At 41.5% G+C, this 25,170-nt stretch overlaps 1 protein-coding gene across 4 annotated transcripts in view; it reads left to right on the forward strand.

The window, feature by feature from the left end:
- Positions 1 to 25,170, forward strand: part of GRIK1 (glutamate ionotropic receptor kainate type subunit 1) — a 173,342-nt gene that overhangs the window by 143,325 nt on the left and 4,847 nt on the right. The window contains exons 12-16 of one of the 4 annotated variants that reach the window (XM_065626858.1): positions 4,791 to 4,909; positions 9,020 to 9,237; positions 14,082 to 14,307; positions 18,745 to 18,995; positions 21,418 to 21,583. In XM_065626858.1, the coding sequence (XP_065482930.1) occupies positions 4,791 to 4,909; positions 9,020 to 9,237; positions 14,082 to 14,307; positions 18,745 to 18,995; positions 21,418 to 21,567 (964 nt within the window). In that variant the 3' untranslated portion in view covers positions 21,568 to 21,583. Of the gene's footprint in view, positions 1 to 4,790; positions 4,910 to 9,019; positions 9,238 to 14,081; positions 14,308 to 18,744; positions 18,996 to 21,417; positions 21,584 to 25,170 lie in introns of those variants that run through there. The other 3 variants (XM_065626861.1, XM_065626860.1, XM_065626859.1) reach the window with 3 other exon arrangements.

Below are 25,170 nucleotides of genomic sequence, written 5' to 3' on the forward strand. Positions count from 1 at the left end.
TGATGTATACCCAAGGCTCTTGCCCAGCACGGTCCTGAGGTGCACCCTGCCTGTCAGAGGCAGTCTCCCAATGATGTCCCTATTCAAAACCAGCAGGAAATAAGCACGTACACACCACTTTTCCACATTAAGCCAAAGCTCATAAAATTCTCAAAGGCAGGTGTGCCACAGAGTTTCTGGACCACTGGACCACAGTCACATCCCCAGAGGGCCAGCAAAGCACTCAATACCCTTATCACTGAACTTTACCTTAAAAATTCTAGACAGCTGATATGGTTTCACAAACTGGCTACAAGCTACTTATTGTGGCCTCAGAGACCATGGTCCACAGTCTGGGAGTCTGTTGCTCTAGCGCTTTAAACAAGAGCAAACCAAGCATGAAAGAAAACAAACTTAGAAACTTGACAGAGGATACTGGTCATTTGAGGCATATTTTTTCTATACTCCTCAATAAGCTTGGACTCTAAAGTGGCATAGTTATTGTTCTTTTCTTCAGATAGTGGCCTTAGAATGTCAGCTCCAACTCTGTTTATTTGATCTCATCCTAGCCTTCATTTTTTCTTTTTCATAATTTAAAACAAATATTTTTACTAGTGCTTCACAGAGATCCACGTTTTAGTTCTTTTTCTGAGGATACCTAATCAGGCCTTTCCCTACTTCTGTTATGTATTGTTTTGTATATACATCAACAATATGTTCCACATTAATAAGGTATATGGAAAAAAGCCCAAGAAAACATTTATACAATGAAATATAAAAGCTGAAGTGATGTATCATTGGAAGTTCACACATTCACATCACAGAAAAATTAACAGAAATGCTCCAGTTTTTATTTCAAATGATGGCATTCAACTTTAAGAAGTCACCGATAGCATACATATTCCGATGTATAGATATATATACCTCTTTCAGAGGTCATAAAATAATTGTAGTCTGAATCATTAATTCTGATAATATAGCACATTGTGGATGACTTCCACATCTGTGTGATCCAGGTCAAATTAAACTCTTGCTGCTTTTTCTCCAATTCATTGGGTTTTTTAAATCAAAATACACAGCCCTGCAAAACCTTTATTCACAAGAGCAGTTCTGCTGAGAGTAACTGGCCCCAAACATACATTTCTCCATGGCCCACTGAACAACCCTTGTTCCAGATGAGCAACCTGTGTGAATGCTTTGTATGTTTGCTTGTTTCTTTACTGGTACCAAAGTACAGGAATTTGTGGGATTTGCTTTTTCTTTTAAATTGCTGAGGCTGTGAAGAAGGAGGAGGGAATTAGAGGAAGAGAGGTCATGGGTTAACTTATTAGTATTGGCCCTAGGTAAAAGAAAGAGTTCATCCATCCCTGGCAGCTATGAGACTGTATACAATTAGTCATGACTTCCCACAAGCTCTTGCAGTGGCTCGCTGTACCATAAATAATAACTCCTACTGTACGCAAATCATGATCTCATTCATGACTAATATTAAGTCTGCTCCACTGTGACAGATTGACTTTTCTGCAGTTGTGTGCCAAGACTAAAAACATCCCACAGTCCTTTCCACCTCAGAACAGGCGGAAGGGAAAACAAAGACTGAGTTATCTTCAGCATTTCTGGTTTTTAAAATAACAGCACCAAGTTTGCAAGAATAAATAAGCGTCAGGGTCCTCTGGCTGCTCGCAGAGCTACCTACATGCAGATGCTGCCAGGAGCAAACCAAAGGGAAATGCGCAGCCCTCACAAATCATCCACTGTGAAACCTGTGTGTTTTTCTTTCTTGGCTGTTAAATACTGCTCCAAAACACAGCGTAGCCTTTGGGTAAATCCATGAGTTTGCCCTGTGTAACTGTGTTATGTTTTGTTTCTTAAATCTCTCTAAAAAGCAGTAGTTCCCGGAGCAGCGTAACTAATGAAGCCTGATTTCCCTACAGAGTCGTGTCTTGTGGTGGATTGCGATCGCCAATTGAAGTTTGTTTGTCTGTTTGTTTGCTTTCCCTGCGGCTGAAGGATTTATGGGCAATCTTTCCCATGCAGATTAACTGATATATAACAGGTTGTGAGCTCATCCTGCAGCTTCTCTCCTAGTGGGGCTGCTACTGCAATGTTTCACAACACTTGCAATAGCATAATAACCTTTAAGGCCTCTACCTATTTGTCAAATGTGGCTAAAATTATCTAAAAGCTTTACATGTCATTGAAGATATAGACCCCCACACATTCTCAATACACAGTACCAAACACGACTTGTAGCAACTTAAATATATCAAGTTTGTATATCATTCTTATAACCCACCTATTTTAGGAAAAGATGAAGAGACCCCACTAGTTCAGCCAAATAGTTAGCATAATTTACTAAATATTTAAATTTTTTCTAACTTTTTCTTCTTTAACTGATGCCCAAAACCAGTGCCTAATTAGATTGTGACTTTATAGGCTGGAGTACACAAAACTGTGTTCACATGTCATCTTAATTTACTTCAGACTACATAAATTTTAATTTACTAGAAGAAGCTAAGCCATTCTTACAGTCCAGATCTAGATCTGTTCATGTCTCCAAATATAACAAGACTTCTCTAAGATTTGCCGAGTGTTTTAGCAAATATTGCTTAGACTGGTTTTAAGAACCTCAGGAAGCACCCACTTTTAATACTGCTACAGTAAATTAAATAGTTAACAGTATTTTGACATCAGTTCAGGGAAGAAAAATACTTGGGAATAATTTTCATAGACTGGGATAATCTTCTTGTTATTTCTCCAGACTTTTCAGTAGTTGAATAATTTCTCATTTGTCTTTGAGCCTTATGTAGCCTTGTCATTGTCATATTAATTTTTAAATTCGAACACTGAAGGTTTTATCACTGTGAAGGGATACAGACTGACAAAGCTCTTTTCCTAAGTACACTGGCAGTGAATGAACAGTGCTTTTTCTGCCAAAATTTCCCTTTACTGATAATGCCGTATCAACTGTGCTGCTGGTGTCAATTGCAGAGCTACGTAGCTAAAGTCACCACCGGTGGTGAATAATGTCACACAAAGCCTACATAAAAAGGTGCTTAAGTGACACTGAGCATCTCATCTGTATCAGAAACCTCAGCATAGCTATTGCTGAAGGTCCAAAGAGGGAGAAAACCAGGAGAAAACGGACAGGAAAACAGAAGACCTGAGCAGTGAAATAGAGCAGAATTGTAAGCCAGCTTCTTATTAAAGCTCAACACATCAGTGGAAACACAACAAGAAAATCAACTTTGTTTTAAGGTGCAAAAGAACTATATACCCTAGTACCACATTAAAATATACACCCAAAGCTATAAAAATCTTTCCCATCTGTCAGAAAGAGTTTTACTGCCAGAATTTGATTGCCAGCTTCTAGCAACTGCTGTTTTGCTCTTTCCGTGATGGAGACATTTGTGTCCAACCTACTGAACGTGATTCTTGTCAGAGACAATGCAAGATCCCAGCCTTGGGCTTCCCAGTCAGGTCAGGCAGAGTTATTTGTACACCTTCTTACTGTCCTGTGTTAACACTCTGGGACCCTGTGGGTGAACGCTCAACACAGGACCTCTTCACTTCTGTGGTGGTTAGCAGCTCAGGCAACATACAGGTCTTAATTCTGGGTCTCTTCTTAAGGATGTGTTTCTCCATGTGTGCATGAACTGAGTTGGGAACAAATTCTTTACTACACAACAGTTGCTTCCATTATTATGGCACAAATTTGAAACATATAACTTGGTGGTTGTTTTTCTTTTAACTGGTGTGTGCAGAACTGTTGTATCTTGAACCTGAAAACTCTGTTTTATGTTACAATTTTCAATACTATCGTACTAGTAATGGTAATATTGTGCAGCTACAGGCATCCTAAGCTACATGCTGTTTCACTTAGTGGGTTCATTACTATCGGAGTTCATTACTTCAGCTAAGCAAGGCACTCTACTTGCAACGGTGCATAAATTCAATGCTTAATTATATTGTTGAAGCAGTAATTAAAATGTATTGGCGTGACATTGTCAACTAAAGCTATATTCATAAACTTCACGAGAAAGTACGCAGCAAGCCACGCAGCAGTGGGAAGCAACAGCAGGCAAGGTGCCCTGGGGAGAAGCAGTCTTTACCGTGGCCCTGCCGAGTGCCGTGCCGAGCAGGAGGGGCACACTTTGCAGTTGCAGGTCGGTGCGTGGGGAAGAGAGCAGAGTTCTTCCACTAAAGGCAATCCTCTGCGTAATTCTCTCCCAGCAAAACTGACAATGTGGCCCTGTGGCTTTCAGGCGCTGCAATCGCTCCCGAAAGCCTTCAAACCATCGGCAGCCTTTTTTTCCGCCGCCGCAGCGGCCTCACATAGGGAGAGCATGTTCAGCATCCGGCATCTCGACTACAGACAGCTAACGATGGTTGCCTTTAGAGGGCTGCTACTCCTTCATTATTTTCTAGACATTTTACCTGGGAGCAGCCAAACGGCTTCCATTGTCGCCCTGCCCCAACAAATGTCTGTCTGTCTGTCTGTCAACGGTGTGGGCAGGGAAGCCATGGGGCGTTGCAGCAGCCTCACCCTTGAGGGCTCCCAAGAGTGGGAGGAGTACGAGGGTCACCTTGTGTTCGATCCGGGACTGCGAAAAGGGCTTCTGACACTGCAGCACTGCTCCACAGCTTGCACGAGGCAGCTGTGAGACATCCCGTGGACAGCCTTTCAGCTGAGGTTCTCTTTTTCTTGTTTCCTTCATTAACCGCCTCACTTTGTGCATTGTTCAGCAGGTTTGCTGCCGCTGTGTGTGCTCTATTTGATGTTTACAGGTTGTTTCTGTTAACTGCCACAGGTTTACACCATATGAATGGTATAACCCCCACCCGTGCAACCCAGACTCAGATGTGGTGGAAAACAATTTTACTTTACTAAATAGTTTCTGGTTTGGAGTTGGAGCTCTCATGCAGCAAGGTACACCGGTTACACTCCGTTATCGCACACGTCCCACAGTCTGCTCAAGGGCTTCTGTGCTGGTAAACTCCACCCTCTGTAAATACAACATATACTGTAAAACCTGATCTCAGAAACTGAGCAATACAAGAAAGGAAGAAAATGATGTGTCAGTGCAACTGGGAGCAGGCAGAGGAAGGGAACCTGTGAAACCCAGAACAGGGCTGCAGCATGAGAGAAGAGGGGAAGCATCTGAGAGGAAGGGAAGCAGACAGGGCCACACAGGAGCTTCTAGAGCTGAAATTTAAAATAATCACAAGAGGGATACAAAGTGCTTCGTGCGGAAGTTGAGTTTATTGGTACAAGAGGCTTGGCAACAGGAAAATGTTGGGTTCCATCCCAATGGAAACAGTAACAGCATCAGCTGTTAGCTCTGAAGCTCTTAGCTTTAGCTCTGAAGAAAGGTGCTCTTTCTTCAGAAGGGTTGTTAAGTTTGTTGGCACTTGTCAAACACTTTGTGTAAAAACAAAACCAAACCTTTTCTTTTTATGGCTTTTCTGCAGGTATGAGTCCCATCCTTCTCTAAATGCATCCATCCCTAGAAGCATTAACTTAACCCAGTCACAAGTCCCTGTTGCTGATGATTTTGGAAACAGCTGACATTTTACTCAGTTGACAAGGAAGGGCAGTGAAGCTTACTCCATATGGGAAGTCAAACAGATATGTGTATTAATCACGTTTGTTTATGGCATGTATATTCTAAGATTTCAAATTAAATCACTATTCACCAAAACTGGAGTCCACTGAAAAGACTGAAAGTGTTTTCTGACAAACATTTCAAGTTGAGTCAAAGCTGAACAAAAAAGCCCCACTCCACGACAACAAACAAAAAAGCAAGTGAGAGGAAAGCCCAAGAGTACCTTGGTATTAAATTTCTAAACATTTAAGTAAGGAATATATAACCATCTCTGCATTCATCCAGGTACAGTTTATTCTTCCCTCTGCAACAGACATAAGTAGCAGTAAAAAAACACTAGGAAGATTCTTTTCCTAGATATGGTAGAGAATAAATTTTATATTGAACCTAAGACGCACTTACTTTTACTGGTGCACTAATGTATTGGCAGGATACAGAGCTTCCTCACAGAAATGACTTCGAAGGAGGCTGGGTGAAGGAAGAGCTGTTCTATTTTGCCTTTTTTGTTTTGCTTTTCTTTCCGATTTATCAGTAAAACACAGGCTGAGGTTTTACAGTATCAGGCAGGCGTGTGTATATAACTGTGATTGCCCTGTGTGTGAAAGTGCCCCAGGATTTTGTGTTTCGATGTACTGCCTTTTTTGGAGTTTACCATCATCCACAGCAAACTGTGGGATGCAGTGTCTGCTCGTTACCACTACCTTGGGTACATGACAGTCAGCCCCAACCAGACTCTGCTTGTCTTTCAAGAAGAATAAAAGCAAAACAAAAGAAAGAAAAAACATTTGTAAGGCAACACAAATGTTTCCGTGTACAAACTTGTGGTGCGTGTGATTGTAAGTGCATCATCATTAATGTGAAGAGTTTGAACATGACGTGAATGCTTGTGAAACTCCACATCTACCCTTACGCTCTTTCTTGTTGGCAGCAGCTGCTTGTTATGCTTGATTGGAAGCCACTTGTTATTAAATTTTAAAATGTGATGATCAGACTTTCTCTCTTCTACAGAGCGTGAGCAAAGTCTGGATCAGGATTGGCTGTCATGTCTGCCATAAAAAGGCACTAGAGAGACTTCAGCAAGTATTGTCTCTGCCCCCGAGTTTTGCTAGCAACATTTTTATTTAGAGCTTACTTCCCCTATTTTTCCCCTGAAAGTCTCAGATGTGTTATGCATACCCTGAAAGCATCCAAACAGGGCACATTTCATTCAATCCATTCAGACAAACTATCACTTTCAGAAAGGCAAGCTATCCGTCAGAGCCCCAGGTCAATCAAGCGATGGGTCAGACCAGGACTGTCCCGTTAAGGAGAGCGCTTAGGGCGAAGTCAGTGAGCATGGAGCATAAATTAATGCTTTTTGCTGTAATCAAGGCTCTCAAAAAGGTGAACATTGCAATAATCCTGGGAGCGATCAAAAGAGTTGCTGGGCCTGCCCGGTTCAGCTGGGAGCAGAGTGTGCTCAGCACCTCACAAAAGCAAAACCATAGCTCACTGCGTAATTAATAGACTCTGGCGTCTTGAGCTTAATTGAACTGAATGTATTCTGCCGCTTTTTCACAAACAGCTTTTTGCTAGAGGAAATCACAGGAGGTCTGGCATCTCAGCCCACAGGTTCAGCACACAGGGCTTCTCCGCCTGCTGTCTTGTGCTGCCGTAAGGCTGCGCTGGCAGATTTCATAGTTGCTTGTTAAGATATCTGCAAGGTAGCTGGCTATTATGCATTACTGGGATATATATGTCAGAGCTAGGTATTACATCAAGGCCCAAGTGTAGAAATTATATTTGTATAGTTGTCTAAGCTTAAAAAAATAATACCTTCAGGATGACCCGAATCAGCACTCCTAGAACCCAGCTTTTGCAGGTCAACTCCAGCTTAGAAATAAATATGTTTTCCTGAGAGCAACAATACAAAAAAGATTTCATTGCATTGAAAAAAAAAATCTAATCTGAAAAGCAAGAAAGTATAACAGACCACAAACATAAACCCAGATAGAGCTACGGCTCTTGAAATAGGTACATTTGAACTCAAAAATTTCAAGTGAGAGTTTTTGCTTTTAGACTTCTGGCTTAATTTGAAATATTCATGCAACACCAGGGCTGCACAGGCAGAGCATTTGCTCTCAGAGTTTGGCAGTTCTGTCAAGCTACTCAAACCCTTGGGCTATGCTTAGCTTTGACCTTTAAGAGACATGTCTATATGTTTACAAAGCTAAGTTAAATCTGCTGGTTGTTTGGAAAGTGTTTACCCTTTTGATCTTTGCCCCAAAAATCCCAGTCAGAGTTTTGTAAAGTCTGAAAATATTCTCTGTAACATGTTTAAATTTCTTACAGAAATCCTTAAATAGCTAGGGAGAGATAATATGTCAGCACGTTTTTCCAGTAATAGAAATCTGTTTGTCACATCAAAAGCTTTATGTGCTGAGATCTTCATTCATAGGCACTTAAGTACTTTCTTAAGTCCATCCTTCATCAACAAAATAATTATGCAAAGGCTTAACTTCAAAGTCAAAAGTGCTTAAGTGGCTCTCTCAGTGCTTTGCTGAACCAGATCCTTGAAACCCACATAATGAGCTAAGTTCAGCGGGAATGCCTCTAGGGAAAACAGCACAAAACTTGCATCAGAATTCTTAGAAATACCAGTACCTGTGTGGCTTAAATACAGTTTATCTGAGCTGTTTGGAAGCCGTTTCAGTGCACTTAACACCTACACATGCTGTTCTGTGGGGTTTTATGACAATGGCAGATCACTTTGATATTTATCATTACATGTAGGCAGATCTGCTAAAGCCTTTTCAGCAATAATGAGTGTTAAAGACACCATCCAAAACTTTGCATTGCCCTATAGACCCAAAGGATATGTCCATTCATTCTCTGAATTTTCAAATGTAAATCACATGTTTATAATAAAATGTGTTCTGGGTTTTGAGCTCAGGTTCACACAGGCCAATGAGTTCACTGGAAGCTTATTGATTGCCCTCATTCTGCTTAGGTATGTCTACAGGATGCACAGGACAGGTTTCACTTCTAAAGTATTTCTGCCAGGTAGCTTGTAAGCAGAATAGCATTCTGCTAAGAATCTCTGGTTAAAAAGTCAGTTACAGTATACTGATAAAAAGGGATTCAGCAAAGGGACAAAAATACTAGTATAGCTTGCTGGGGACGTAAGAGGTTAATACTACAATGAGCATTAGCTCAGAGATGTAATGGGGCTTAGACCCAAGGATAATTCCATTTGTCATGTATCATGGCATACCTCCCCTTCACAGTGTGTTACCATTATAAATGTTAGCTGTGCATCTGTGAGATTATTGTTTAAATCATTTTATCATACTACAGCTCATAAAAGCATTCTGTGCCTAAAACCAGTCTGCGGTATCAGGAAAGGCATCTTTCAGCATCATTTTAATATGATTGTTTTGATGATATTGTAACAGGATCAGAGCTGATGCCCAAAGCTCTTTCTACCAGAATAGTTGGAGGAATATGGTGGTTTTTCACCCTAATCATAATCTCATCCTATACTGCCAACCTGGCTGCCTTCCTGACTGTGGAGAGGATGGAATCCCCCATCGATTCAGCAGATGATTTGGCAAAGCAAACCAAGATAGAGTATGGGGCTGTTAGAGATGGATCAACAATGACCTTCTTCAAGGTAAGATGGCATCAGCCAGCTCTGTATGGTCGGACTGACTCATGGCCCTCTAGCGATAAATGGTGAGGCAGAATCACAACACTTGGAAGGATTAGTGTAGTAGGTAAATACATCATTTCCCCAACTCCGTAGAGGATTCTTCAGCAATATTAATGTAAAAGATGGGAGATTTTCCCCCAAGACATATGGAGAAACAATCTGATGCTGTACTGCTGTGAGGGGCAAACCCATACCTTTGATTGGAGGATCTGAAGGGAGGCAGGGCATCGATGTGAGGACATTCTACTCTAGGTTGTTTCTCAGGATGGGATCTTGGCTTCTTACCGCCACTTGGCTAAGATCACTTCTGAAGGTCACATTTGCACTGGAAAAATACTGCAGGCAGTCAAAATGCAAGGTTGTTTGTCCCTTTTTAAAAATTATCCACGGTCAATATTACACAGACTGTTAATATATGGGCCACATACACACGTGAACACATCTGTAAGTAGAAGATTATTTTCTGTGGTTAACTGCTTTGTAGGTAACTGCATTTTTTTCACTATTAGTAATAATTACATACAAAATGGGTCAGTCTCATAAAATGTCAACGTAAAAGCCAACAAGCTATAAATATAGGATATACCCACAAAAATCCTGTGACAATTAGAATTAATTAGCAGCTTTATCAGTAGTCTCAGCAGGGAGATTAAGCACTGAATGAACTGGCATCATGCTCTTCACTGTAGCGTCTAGGAAGGGTGTTTATAGATAGTCAAATATGCCTTTGAAGAGGACCAGGCACCATGGGGAAGCAGCATGTGGGGCAAAATAACACCGGTGCCACACTGGTGCGCAGGAGTGAGCAGCTTCAGCCTCCAGTGCTGAGAGCCCAAGCCCTTGCCGCACCAGTCCAAGCTTTAGCCACAAACACTTCTGCTTCCACATGAGGCAAAGTTCTTCCACACACAGAGGCAAAAAGCATTGTGGCTAAAGTATTTGGGTCGTCTCTCAAAACTAATAATGCTCATCAAGGATGTTTCAGTCCTGTAATAGATCTGATGGTAGGCTGTCCCTGATGGAGCTGTCAAAGGTGAACTGTCCTTGTAATGGCTCTCCCATGGTTGATTTTTTTTCACCATTAATCCCTGAGATTAAATTTTATAGGCTTAATAGACTGAAAACCCTAAAAAATGTCCTGACAAGGTGATTAAATGTTTATATGCTAAACATGGCTAGCTTACTTCTTCCTGAAATCCACGTGTACACAAGCACAAGTGAAAAACACTAGTTTTTGTAGAGAATGGAGATGAATTCTCTGGGAGAGTGAGGGTGACATAGTGAAAGAGGCATGAAAAATACAATTTATCTCACTTGTAAAACAGTGAGACACAGAGACTGTTATATAAAAAGTGTTATTATTTTTATTATAGAAGACCTTCAAGATCCTCACAAGATTAGGATTTCTTTACACTGTCCAAAACTTTAAAAAAAACCCCACCCATGGAGTAGGTGTCTGTACAATAAATATAGATACTTATGTATGCAAAAGGAAGACACTGTGCTCTGTGAGAGCATGAGTTTGCCTCCCTTGGAATGTAAAATGCTGCATATTCTTCTTGAGCTAAGTGAGCAGACACACCAGTGAGAGACCTGGGAGGATGTAAAACCAGGTACTTGGAATTAGGAGAAGGCAGGAGTAAGAGTTCCTGTGCAGCAGTTGCTCCTATTCCCACCCTGCACGTGGGTTACAGTACAGCTTAAGAAAAAGCACCTTTGCTATAATGGTTCTAGAGAAGATGCCAAAAATAACTCTGTCTCTTTTTGGGAACCTGTGAAGTCCTGACCTGGCCTGGACAGTTTTCCAGGGCTGCCCCATGCCGTGATGGACTCTGGGAGCACCCCAGCATCCGGGGGTACCCCATGAAAGCCGTGCCCCTGTGGTTTGAGGGTTGGAGGAGCTGAGCTGGAGTGAAAGATGCTTTTTACGATGGGCAGCTTGTGCTGCAGAGACAGTCCTGCCACCTGGGGGTGTTGATGTCGTGGGAACAGGGAAAGGAGGAATAGGTAAGATCAGGTGCAATGGCAGTAAAAATGTCCTGCAGGAGTGTAGTGCAGGGCTGGGTTGCACTAAAGGGTCATTATTTCAAGTGCTTCCTGTGTTGCAAGGTTTAATTTATCTAAGGGCTATGCCTGGTACTTAAACCAAGAAATTCCAAGAGAAACAGCAGACTCTTTCAGAACAATGTTTTTCTAAAGCAAAACCATGACACTCCGGGCGTTCCTCAATATGGAGCAGAGAGAAACCAGAGAGTGCCTGTCATGTAGGACATGAGATGCAAAGACCAGTCCAGTTTTCAGAACTATAAGACACACACACAGCAAAACGATTAAGTGCAGAAAAAGATCCTGTCATGAAGCAAACTCTGAAGAGCTTTGGTTTAAGACTTTGTGTTTGAAGTAGCAGCAGGAAATTTCTGAAAGATGATATTACACGATGCACCTACTGAATGGGATGCAGGTTGGGAACCATACACAAAAAGCAAGGTACTTCCACTGCTTTTCTGAAAACTCTGTTTGCATTTATTCAAATTTACATCACCTTTTGAGTTAGTCTTGTTTATAATGCATATACTAACAGTTGTGGTTTTCCACTAATTTCGAATGCTTTACACTAGTATTCCTGTTGTAATAGTGTCCCCAGAAAAACTATTGCTAAAGAGGTAATATTTTTAAGATAGTTTCTGCTGTGACTATGCCTTCTAGCCAGGTAGTGCAGGGAATGAGAACAAAACCAATTGAAATTATTTTGGGGAAAAAAATTGAGTTCTGACTTCAAAATGGGATTGGACTAGATGATCTTTCGAGGTTCCTTCCAATCCCTAACATTCTGTGATTCTGTGATTCTGTGAACCTCAGAGTCAGCCTCTTCCCTGTACACAGATCCCAGATCTGGCCACACCAGATGAAAATACCCAAAAAACAAGGCCTGGACAGCTGAAGAGTGCTCCAGTTAGGGAATGAGGTTCTAGGCAGGCGACTCAGCAGGATCTCAGGCAGCTTTCAGAATCTGTGTGCAAGTCCAACTTTGGGAAAAGTCCAATGGAAGGCAAAATGTTTCACATCCACAAATCATGACACACACACTCAGAGTTCTCCGGGCTGCTGTTCTGTTCTGTTTCCAACAAGCCTATAAATGTTCTATTGCTTTCTTCTCCCTCTGATAATAGATCTTAATCTCACGTTGCAATTCTTGCCAGCTCCCGCCTTCTGATGAGCAGATGTGTTTTCACTGAAATCAATAAGAATTCAAAGGCCAGAATTTGCCATATGACTTATCCAGAAAAAATGGGAGTTGGCATGTCAAGAAGCTAAGGTCTTTCTTTCAAACTCATCTGAAAAAGGAATACATCCTTCCAGTAAATTCAATATCAGACTCAATCGACTGCATAAACTTAAAATGAATTTCAAAAAATATTCCAAATTGAGCAGTAAAAATGGTTATACTAGGAAAGAGCCACTTAACCATCCTCAAAGTTTAGTGGTATCCTGTGGCTTACCCAGCTTATGTGGAATTTAGGTAACATTCACAGGCATCAAATTTACAGGTGAAGCATATTAACATTTAAAGCTGAAAGAACCAGAAAATCAACTTCTCACAGGAATCCTTCAGACAGTGGTGTTTAATAAGCTCAGATGGTCTCCACACAGTGAGCCTAAAATCAGCTATGATGGCTAAAATATAGAGACCATGAAAGAAGTGAGGATATACTGCCCCAGAAGTGGGGAAATACAAGTGTGTGGAGGACCTTCAACTGATATTTATGTTAAAAAGTTGGTTTGTCCGTGTCTGGATCATGCTAGGCTGCAGCACAGCGTAGTTTGGCCATGGTTGCCTTTGCCATCATGAGACAGAATTGTTTCTATTCACAGTTTCTAATGGCTTTGCTGGCTGTAAGTGTACCTTGATATTTAATCTAGAAGCAACATTGTGTGCCCAGTGTTGTTTGAGAACATATAAGGAAGACAGAGGTTTAATCCTGTTAGTACTGTGTGAGAGCTTGCAGGTTTTTGGTTTGTAGGCAGTGCATCTTGAGGGTAGCTTAGGGTTCCAGCACATTCCTGAGCAGGTTCAGTTTTTCTTTTTGCGTCCACCAAAAAAAGGCAGAAGTGTGGACAAGGGGGCACCGGCACTGCCTTTCTCTGCAGGGTGGCTGGGAAGGGATGTTCAACCCTGTGCGGAGGTGGCTGGGGCTTCTGTCATCCCCGTTCCCTGTGCCGCTGGCCTTTGGCACAGGACACGTGCACACTCCATCTGAAAAACTCCCCCTTAACTTCAGTGGGAGGAGGATGAAACCCTGAAGTCTGATTGCAATGGAAAGCTGAAGTTTGCTTAGAAGCTGCTTTGGGTTTGCTTCTCAAGCTTCATCCTTGAAGCACATGACTTCTAGGCAAGTGATACCCATACAAAAGAGCCAGTACTCTATTCATCATTAGGCTTTTGGGGTGATGTGTTTGCCGTGACAGGCAGAAGCAATGCTTCTGAGTGCAACAGTATCCAGCTGCACTAATTTAGCTGGGTTTTGTGCTGTAATCCATGTAAGAGCATTAGCCCAAAAAACTTCAAAGCACTTCGCAGTCATGCCAGTAATGAAGTTCCTGGCACTGCAAAGGAAGTGAAAAAAAGAGATTCCTCAGCATAAAGCACAGTGAGAAAGAAAAGCTGCAGGAAGGAAAACCCTGCTACCAATTCTCTTTCATTCAAGAGATGCTATTGGCATCAGTCACAACAAAAGGCTGAGGAATATTTTACAAGTGTAATTTGGGTACCGGTGTGATTCTGTGCCCTCATTTTCCCTCCTCAGAAATCCAAAATATCAACATACGAGAAGATGTGGGCGTTCATGAGCAGCAGGCAGCAGACAGCACTGGTGAAGAACAACGACGAGGGAATCCAGCGTGTGCTGACAACAGACTATGCGCTGCTCATGGAGTCGACCAGCATAGAGTACGTGACTCAGAGAAACTGCAACCTCACCCAGATTGGGGGGCTCATTGATTCGAAAGGCTACGGCGTGGGAACCCCTATTGGTAAGATGCTTTCTGGCACAGGTGTTGTGGAGCACACCCAGCAATGTCCCCTTCAGAAGCTTAGATGGCCATTTGACTCATGTCCTAGTCTTTTAGAAACCTTTCTCACTCTAAGAGACCCTAGGAGCCTCCTTTTAGGCAAAACATGTACTCTTGCCCTGCTCATCTGCAAGCAGCCTCTGCAAGCAAGAAGGAATATAGCAGTGCAGGCTACATCTGCAGAACAAGGTCAAGTGACCTGCTTGCCTTTGGGAGCATCCCATTCATAGCAAACTGAGCATCCTCTGTGCTGCTTGAGCTGCAAGTCGCTCTGCTGAAATTCAGTTTTCTTTGAGAAAATCAGGTAGTGCCTCTGGGAAAATGGAAGTGGGCTGGATTAATATTATGTCCAACTTATACATCCCAAAGAATGCTGCGTGAAAGAAGATGAATTTCTGATCTATTTCATGTCCTCAGAGTGACACACAAAAGAACAGTGAGAAGCAATTGCAAGGTTCTGTATCTGCATCATGGATTTCAGTGTTTTGAGTTAAGCAGAGTCTTACGACTCCCAGTCTCTGTGAACTCTTTCCAGTAGATCTTTTATAGCATATCTGGTGACCTTTTCAAGATTTTCTAGTTTTAGAGAATTAGAAAGAGTGTCAAGTTTTTTTGTGCTGTGTTGTTGTGAATAATTGGCACTGGGCAGCTGAATCTTTTTCCTGTATAATTTACTTCTCCATACTGCTCACATATGCGTTTACCATGCCACACTCAGTGAATAGCTAAGCAATTTTATTGTCTTCAGAGGAATTATTCAAGGCAATATCAGTTTTCATAGATATAAGAGAAAAGTATTCTGTCCATTGGTTTCTTGGTAGACCAGATATAGCCAAGGGAGAAACACCACAGTACTTGGAACTGTGATTCTTTATGCTACTGAGTACCTCAGACAGATTGTCATATAGGTAACATTTTAAGTATATTTTTTCCACTGGCTATGTGAGAACAGCCTTCTCACCCTGAGGAAAATTATACAAAAGCTAAAATCCTGAATAAAGACAAATGTACAGCAAGAGTTTCATTGCAATTATAAAGCCGTCGTACTTTAAACCAAGAACAATGAAGGAATAATTGGAACAGATGGTAATCCTCAGAGAGAGTGCACCCATTGGAAATACAGCTGTGAAATATATTTATGTTTCTTGTATGATAAATGTGCCTTAATTTTTTTTTTCTTAAGGAGAACCAGCAAAATTCAGGAGAACAGATATCTCCAAGCACTGTGGAATAATTCAGTGCCATCAGGCATCTTAAATTCTTAAACGATTGATTTCATAAACAAGATAAGCCATGGAGATCTTTCCACTATTCTGATGGACCCCATAGGCTTTGTTATTTTTTCTCATATCATTCAAGACTATTGATTTCAGATGATGTACAGAAAAAAAAATTTAAAACCACCGAACTTGTCTGTGACCTTTAACACCAAAGTTTCAGCTAGGCTTAGTTGGTCTGCATTGATTCCTCCAGGAGAATGCACGACGACACGTCTAGGGTTTGCAGCACGAAAGTATGCCTTGCACTCCCAAAATCCCAGTGTATGAATTGAATATTATCACTATCTGGCTCCCAAAGGAACAGGAAGGAGAATTTTCAAAAGTTCTCTGAATCCAGGAAATGCATTATTTTATCAGAGCATCTTCTGCAAGAAAAAACCTGCAGATATAGGCTGTGTCTTCCTACTTATTTGTGCTGAGTTAGGATAAAGGAGATTCAAGTGTATCAACAAACATCTCAATTTATGTTTATTAGGGAGCCAATGGGTCACAGAGAGGAGGCCTTTCATCAGATTCTTGGCAAAGATCATTGCTAGTGAAAAATCTGCAGTGATGGTTGGTGGTGAACTTGATGCACTCTGGAAATACTGGTGTAGCAAAGGCACCTCTAAGCAAAACCTATGCAAAATGTGACCCTGGGAGGAATCCAGTTGAAGAAAGCAACATTCTTATAGATATCAGGACAGATATTAATTCCAGTTATCACTGCCAGTGCTGATGCTAGTAATTCTAACACTAAAGCTATTACCAGTTACTTGGGAGACTGCTAAGAAAGTAGAGAGATGCATTTCTTGGCCTGAGAGGTAACTTTTTAATAGCTCAAAGCCCATAAGTGATATGCTGAATATTCAAAGAGTGATGAGATGGATCTATGTGTGGTTTTAGTGCTCACCACTAAAACATCACCAGCCCAACACTCCAGGCACACTTGACAAACTTTAAAAGCACCCACAGAAATATAGATGCACCTGTTACCCTCCAGATGAATTGTGATAATACTGCTGGCAACATAAATATCACAAGAAAGAATGAAGATCCCCACAAATCCTACTTTGTGACTCAGGCTGCTTCACTTTACCTAACAGCTATGTCCTTTCCAACAGGGAAAAATAGACGAATCCTACAATCTAACAGACTCCAGCTATCAGGGCGACAAACGTCTCCTAAGGTGGAAAGAATTCTGCGCTTTCTTCTGAGAGAGGCTGCTGTTTTCAGTGATAATGATTCACTTCTCTGTGTAAAGACAGTTTTGAAGGTGTTTCTGTTTTCTGTTGTGCTTATTTTTGGTTCTATAATAGCATGCATAGAAATCATCTATTCTTACAGCAGGCCCATTTTCCTTTCAAAGCTGGCTACCTCAGGCAGTGGCTGCTGATTGCTGGCTTCCCAGATGGACTTTGTATAATCTGACACGTGTCTCTTGGCATCTGTGGTCACAGCATGTCCTAGTGCTGGCAGTAAGATACGCTGAAAAATAGCTGAGTGTTGGCACAACAAATGAAGAACTGCAATGTTTTCACACTGATTCTCCTCAGACAATGCTGCAGGTTAAAGGAAATGGAAAGCAGAGAGGGGGACTTGTATTAATGGTATAATTATTTTTAATGATGTCTTGCACAGCAATATAAGAAAGAAAGATGAAGCTGTGTGGCCAAATTTCCAAGACTATTTAGATGCACAAAGACACAAAAGTGTTGCCTAGTGAGATTTTTCTGAAGTGTCCGTGTCTATGTGTACCACACTATCGCTGAAATTCTGGCACCCATTCTACCTTAAAATTTCGTTTACCTTTATTGGATTGATGATTGCAACTGCTTTAATTTGCAGCAAAATGTGACTTTGGGTGAAATTACAGCTTAAGAAAATAGTCTCATTAAAGTGGTAAGGGAAAGGAGAGGATGGATGGAAGTTAGCTGCACAGACCAAGCACTGGCGACACTGTATTTCAACCCAGACACTAAATGCTTCCAACGGTAGGAAGTCCAACACAGCAGGATTTGAGGGCACAAAGATGCCTTGAGAACCAAACAGCCTTTCTTGTAACCCTCTCCTGCTCGCTATCATAAAATCATTGCTGCATAAAGAAAAATCTCTTTCATAATCACAGAATCACAGAATCACAGAATGTTAGGGGTTGGAGGGGACCTCAAAAGATCATCTAGTCCAGTCCCCCAAAACTGAACTTCCACTAACCTCTTACAATTAATAACAGGATTGCTGCTCTTATTGTTGATAACTTCAGCTTCTGGCAACATAGGAAAACATAATTGGTAGCAATTTCCTTCGACTAGGCACTGCTCCAGAAGCAGGGTGAGGGGCAAGCTTCTCTCTTGTCCCCCTTTAGGGCTACAGGCTTGTGCTTCTGCAGGAGCACAGTTGGCTGAAGGGACTGACAGGCGGCAGAGATTTTGGAAGATGGAGAGCCAGAGGAGAGTGTATGAGATGCAAACCTAAACAGATTGAACTACCCAACGTGACCCCACTATTTGCCAGATACTGTGCAGGCCCATTCATGCTGCCGAGCCTGAAGACACATCATTTAGCAAGCTGTTGGCCTGCAAATAAAAAGCATGAAATAGTTGCTATTTTCAGCTTGCAGTGCCAATATTGTTGCAAGTCATGGAAAAAATGACTCGGCCACCTGGTGTTCTTATAAGATATAAGGTGGCTGAAGTGAAGTTGTGGGCTTATGCAGGTATAATATAAAAGAGAAGAAAATATATCTGAGTGACTGAGCTTTTCTTAAGCTGTTACTCATTTTAAATGCAGCAGGAAAAATAAACAGATGTTGAAGTAAATAGAAGAGATGCAAAGCAGAAAAATCTCAAAGGATGCTCAAAGCAATATTGGAACATGATATGGAGGAATTAGCTAGCAAGAAAACCCACTGCCAAGGCTTAAATAAACCTCAGTAGGAGACCCTAGAAATTATCATGAATTCTCAAACCAAAAACCACACCAAAGGGGCCTTTCCCACTTCCAGCCAAAAGGAAATCAGGACTTTCTAGCTGGAATAATCAATCTTGTGATCAATCTTTTGCTTCAGATAGCAGCAGCGTGCTTCCCCGCCCTCACTTGGCTGCAATCAGCGCTGATGGGTCTTGCTCTCATCTTGCAGGGTCTCCTTACAGAGACAAGATCACCATCGCCATCCTCCAGCTCCAGGAGGAGGGAAAGCTGCACATGATGAAGGAAAAGTGGTGGCGAGGCAACGGCTGCCCCGAGGAGGACAGCAAAGAAGCCAGTGCTCTCGGGGTGGAGAATATCGGTGGCATCTTCATAGTGCTTGCTGCAGGGCTTGTTCTTTCGGTGTTTGTAGCCATTGGTGAATTTATATATAAATCAAGGAAAAACAGTGATATTGAGCAGGTGAGTCATCCATTTCCATCTTGCTTATGTTTCTGGTAGGCTGAGCTTTGTGGATGTGGAGGTGACTGCATTATAAGTCTCTTTGCTGGAGTGCAGAATTTGTATTGCTGAACTCTCACCATGTGTTTCTGGCATTAAAGACAAATAATTTATTAATAAGAACAGGGAAGAACCTCACCCACAGTCCAATTAGTCCCATTTACTATGGCAGTGCTGAACAAGAGCAATTAATTTCTCAAACAGTTTCTGCTTGATCTTTAAGACTTCAAGTATAAATTATGCTGGAAAGGAATAAAACAAACTGGATTTTTTTTTTTATATGGCATTAGCATCAGCCCTTTGAATAACAACAGGAATGTACTTCCAAATCCCCAAGTGTAATTTTTCTCTTGCTCTAGAAAGCATTTTTTTCACAGCCAGGGGTTTACACACTGTGCCGAAGCATGCACTTCAAAGCAGGGAGACCTACTGAAAGGTGATGGATGCCACAGTAAAGTAAGATTATGGAGCTAAAGAAATTCTGGTTATGGCTCCACTGAAGCGTAATGAGCAATTTAAAAGGGCAGAGGGAAAACAAAGGAAATGCTGTATATAAATCATGCCTTGAGTATTACAGCAGTTTGTGAGATAGAATCAATCATTAAAATAGAGTGTAAACACCCATTTACTGAACCACTAGCTGCTGTAAAAGAAACAAGGCGTGGGCAGCACCTCTGAGTCTGTTCATGAAGTTGTCTGCCAGCCCTCTTACTCTGACGGCCTTCCCTGGTACCGGTTTGGTCCTGGCTGTGTCCTAGTCCCTGATGTGACCCTGCTTGGCTCAACTGCTGTGGCTGCCCTGATCCTCTTCACTTCAACAGGACTTACGATAGGGACGAGGGTCACATTGCCCAGGAGGATCAGTGGTCCCTGGCACAATCCCCAAGATGTGGGTTCGTATCACCTAACTTCAGGTTTCTAGACACAGGCATCTGCTTCAAAGTGACTTGTTTAAGCTCACTTTTAGATGGGAAAGGCAGGAGCTTTTCTGTGGGCAGTGCATCCTCTTCATCCAAGGTGTAATCCTGCAAGGCTGGTGACACATAAATGCCAGAAATTACTGTTGAGAAAAATAACCTTAACGAAGGCAGTGAGGATGAGTGGGAGGAGAAGGATAACATTTTGAACTTGTTCTCAGAGGTGCAGTTTACACCGCATACAGCAGTGGTGCTGGGACACAGGAGGGATTGATACCTGAGTAAAAACAAGCAGCCAGGGCTGAGGGTCTTGAGGGTCTTGACATCTGATTTTGGGTAGGATAAATCATGTGCATCCCCTTGCTGCCAGTAAGGGATCACTGTAAGCAAAGGCTACAAGCCAGCTGTTGAGACAGCTGAAAAGAAGTGAGCTGAATCTTTTCATGCATCTTCATTTGCCAAATGGCACTTGGTGTTATTTTGGGTCCATGACACCTCGTGCCAATGTCAGTGGCCTCGGTCCTCACAGTGTCCTGCAGGAGAGGGCAGCTCCTGACCTTGCAGACATCTGCAGGTGTGCCTGAGCAGACTCTCATTAAAGGCAACGACACAGTCTATGAACAACAGACGCAGCTCATGTGGAGCAACTTTGAAGGCCATATTAATCAAAATGTCCCTGTTTTGGAATAAGTCAGAGATAAAAGATGAATACATTTTGCACATACTGCAGCTTCCTGATTAGTACTTTAACCCTATGGAACAGTTTTATCACAAAATGCATAAAGAATGTATCATTATCTTTGTTTCATTCATGTTTCAGGAGATCGTTCATTCAAATACGTTTTGGAGAACAGTTGAAGCTAATTAAAATGTTTAGTACAAATGTTAGCATAGTGCAAAATATCCTGGAAACTCTTCAGGAGTCTGGGAAAGGCAATGCATTCCTGAAGTCATAATTACAGTAGACCTAAAGCTTTACATCACAAGGGAGTGTTAATTTACTTAGCAATATGTTGAGTAGATAACATAGTATTCAGGGCTGCATATATACATATACCCTTTCTGAAACTGTACTATTGTTTCACAGCAATATGTAGCTTATTATAGGCAGTCTCGTAATAACTAAAATCTTTAAGTGAGCTAATGTGGTGATATAATACTTCTTTTCCAGAAGAAATATTACAGAAAGTAGAATACCAGCAATTCCAGTGTTACTTTATGATTTCTCTCAGTTTGTTTTATTTTTATTCTGGTGAAATGAGAAGCTTAAATGGAAAATGCAATACAGTGTATATTATCACTAAGCTTATCCAAAGCATGAGTCGAATACAATCTAAGAGTTTTCTGTTTCCATAAGTAGAATATATTTTGATTCATATAGCTTTTTAATCTCATTCTCATGTTTGTTTTTAATTTTACTTCTTTCATTTATTTATTTTCTCCATTTTTCTTTTTTTGCATGCAAGGCCTTTTGTTTCTTTTACGGACTACAATGTAAGCAAACCCATCCGTCCAACTCCACCTCTGGCACCACCTTATCTACGGAGTTAGACTGTGGCAAGTTAATCCGAGAGGAGCGAGGGATTCGAACACAGCCCTCAATTCATACTGTATAGTCAGGAAAGAAAAAAGGTGTGTCTAATGGAAAGCATTAAACTTAAACAGTGCACATAATGGCAAAGGTTGTGCTCACCAACACATTATTAATGACTGCAAAGTGCCTCTTGCTTCAGCAGGAGATAAGCTAACCTAACGTAAATTGCCAAAGTCCTGGAAATTCGGGCAGTTTAAATGCATATCACAGAAAATAATTACACCTACAGCAAAGAGTGAGTGCAATAGACTGTAGTAGATTGTAAGAATTATCACAGTCTCTATGTACAATTGTCGTCTTGTCATTTCATGGGGTAATTCACGTTTTTCAGGTAAGAAAAATTATTTACCTCCTTTTCGTCTCCTACCAAACCTGAGTAAACCAACAGCAATCTCATTGATAAAGCATGGAGAATTATTTTGCTTGGTCTCTGCCAAAGCATTCAGCAAGTGGGCCAGACAGTTCTTTATAAACCTCAGAAAATAACCTGCAGGGCTCCATTAGCTTTCTGAACCCCTATTATAATCAGCCAGAGATTTTTAGCTGGTATATCTTATTCCCAGTGTCAATATTTAATGAATTTTAATTCACCCATTTAAAATTCATTAGCCAAAGCCTCCAAGTAACTATCATAGCACAAAATCATATCTATCAGTTAAATTTTATGCCATGTAGCTATTAACATTTAAGAACATATTCAACAAAAGCATCCTCAGGCCCCCCTAGTATATACGTTTCACAAAATAACTCCATTGACTTGGCTTGAGCAATTCATGAGGTTCAAGGCTTTGTAAAATAGAAAACTCCTTTCTGGCAAAATCCATGTATCAAGATATCAATTTATATCAAACCAGAAAGTCTTGGCATTGTTTTTCCATATTGAAACACACAAGGAAACTTTTGTGTAGGAGGTTGGTACTGGATGCTTTTTATATCCTGGAAGGATAACACACTGATTTCCTCTAGTCCTCAGCTAGTCTGGGGACTGACAGGGCAGGAGACAATGGACTGGATCTGTTGTTGCCACCAAAAAACATATGACAGCAATTTGAGATACACAAAATCTATAGAAATGCCAGCCCATAGGATGACATGAACCATGGCAAACAATGACGTTTTCAAAATCTGATTACCTTTTATCTGTATTTCATTGTATTCCAACCTACCACCAGTTTCACCATTTCATTTCACAAGCCCTCACACCTACTTTATGTTTTCTTGCTCACTGCAGTTCCTCCTCATCAAACAAGTTAATGATCTGTTTTATTGAGGGGCTATTTCTTGACTCTACTGCAATTAGAAAACTCGTTCGAGTGGATGACTTCACACTCAATCACTGTAGTGCTCTCGTGAAGCGCTGCTCTTCTCTTGAATTGTTTCGCTCGTAGCTGGCGCCTGAGAAAAGCCAGTTCATACAGTGACCTGCGCTTTCCTTCTATTCACATTACAATTTTTGGTCAGCATTATTTATGCTCGCAGCAGGCTTAAGTATTTTTTGTGACAAAGATCTACTGCTCATAGCTAGACTATACCAATTCTCCTCTGCCAATGCTCATCTGTGTACGTGAGTGTTTATGCACTGCTCCAGACGCTGCAAGAAATTGTCTTGCTCAAAATGGCACTTTAACTTGTTTGAATAGGGCCTTGAAAGCTTTAGTTCTTCATAAAATGAGCCTTCTTACCAGCAAAGACCTGAATTAGACCTTCTGTATCCCTGATTTAAGAAAGCACTTTTGTTTGCATCTTCCCAGTAGAAGAGACTTAAAACTAATTAAATTGAGCTTCTTTTAACTCTCAGAGGAGAAGGAAAATTTCTAATGTGTTCGTCTCCATTATTGGTCTCACAAGAAATCCTCTGAGTTGCAGCTTTGACCAGTTTTCTAATCACTTTTTAGATGAATGTAGAATCCAAAAATTTTCTGTCCCTTTCTGGGTAAGCATTTTTGTATCTGTCAAGGAAGCAGTCACACTGTTGGTAAGAGTCATCATTCCACCGTGTCTGGCTGTCCCCGTGGGCAACCTCTTAGACGACTTGCCTGTGGGAATAACAAAGCAGGTCCTCCTTTCCCTAATGGAGCTTCATTCCCAGCTACAAAAAGTTATTAAAAACACTTACTCACTCCTCAGCAGCTATGCCAGCAGCTGAGGCAGTGAAGAGCCAGCATGCCACCCGAGGGCTGACATATCTATGCTTGTAAAGGCAGCTTTTACAAGGTTTGCTGGGGCTCCAGAAAAGGGCAAGGGCCTTCAGGCTAACAGCAAGGCTTGGGGAAGGCACAGCCCATAGCATCTCCCATGAAGTGCGTGGCACCTGGGAGGACTCCCGCATAGACATAACAAGCTTTGAGAAGTGTTAAAGCATTCAAAGATATTCTGCTTATCAGCACTGTAAGCTTCTATGACTGCTGTACTTTGAAATTTGGCCACAAAATTGCTCACAAATGCAGATGGTCATCGTTGCATCTTCCTAACTTGCAGCCCTGCAGCTGCATCCAGGACCCAATAATCAAACTGGGTCCTTTCTCAGGTGTATGTCAGTGCAGGGACTTTGCTGTGCAATCAGCACAGAGCCAACAACTCTGCCTGTGATGGATGAGCCACAACAGACTCCATCACTTCTGGCACTGCAGTACCAGCAAAGCATAGCCAGAGCTATTTTGGGAGAAAAATGGCTATAAGCATACCCTTATGTCATTTTAGATTAATTTTTGTTTTGTTGTTCCTGTATTTTACTCAGAACTCCCAAAATATTCAAATTCATAAGTGTTTGCCAAAAAATGGCATATGATTTGACGGACACGAGCCATCTACAACTGAAAGCAAAGAGGCAGCCAATAATCTAGTCCCAAGCCATTGCCAGGTTGGTTTGGCTGGGGTCGCTGTGCCCACCTTCATTTAGAGGTAGTTCCTGCCCTCACCGAACAGTCTGCAGTGCAATTAGGCAAAGGTGCAGAGAGAAGGAGGGAAAAACGACACAACAAGAGAAGAATGAAGGGAACAAAGGCAATAGGATCACCATTTCAGAGAGACAGGATGAGGGTGGATTAACAACATGGGCCTGCACCGTGGAACTAGACCAAACACAGCAATAACGCTTTCTCCAACTAGACTGATACTTACTCTAAGTACTGCCATGGTATTGTGTGTTTGTGCTGTCCATCTCGGATCGAAGCCTTGAAGCTTTGCATTTTTAACTCTTTGGAAAAAAAGGAGGAAGTGAAAGGGGAGAAGGAAGAAACGCCCTTTCTCAGTGAGGTTCTTGCAAAATAGAAATGTTTCCGAAGTTGTCAGGTCTGCAAATTCCTCCTCTTTCAATGAACGTCGGCTTGAGCTCCTCCAGTTTCAGGCCACAGCCCCACCTTCCAGCAATACTGTGGCCATCTGTGCCTTCACTGAGCAATCCCATTCATGCTCAGGTGGTTTGGGAGACCAGCAAATAGCTTTTTTTTTTTTTTTCTTGTAAACAGGAAACTAAGGAACAGCTTATATAACTGAGGAAGAGTTAAAAGAATCCATGGATTATTGTCATGCTGTTTTGACAATCACTGTTCAAGAGATTCTGACAGTTTAAAAGACTTAATTTAGTGATCTCCTCATGCAATCAGCCATCAGCGACAGACTACTC

Source organism: Caloenas nicobarica, chromosome 1, assembly GCF_036013445.1.
Source record: "Caloenas nicobarica isolate bCalNic1 chromosome 1, bCalNic1.hap1, whole genome shotgun sequence".
In the NCBI taxonomy this organism is placed as follows: domain Eukaryota; kingdom Metazoa; phylum Chordata; class Aves; order Columbiformes; family Columbidae; genus Caloenas; species Caloenas nicobarica.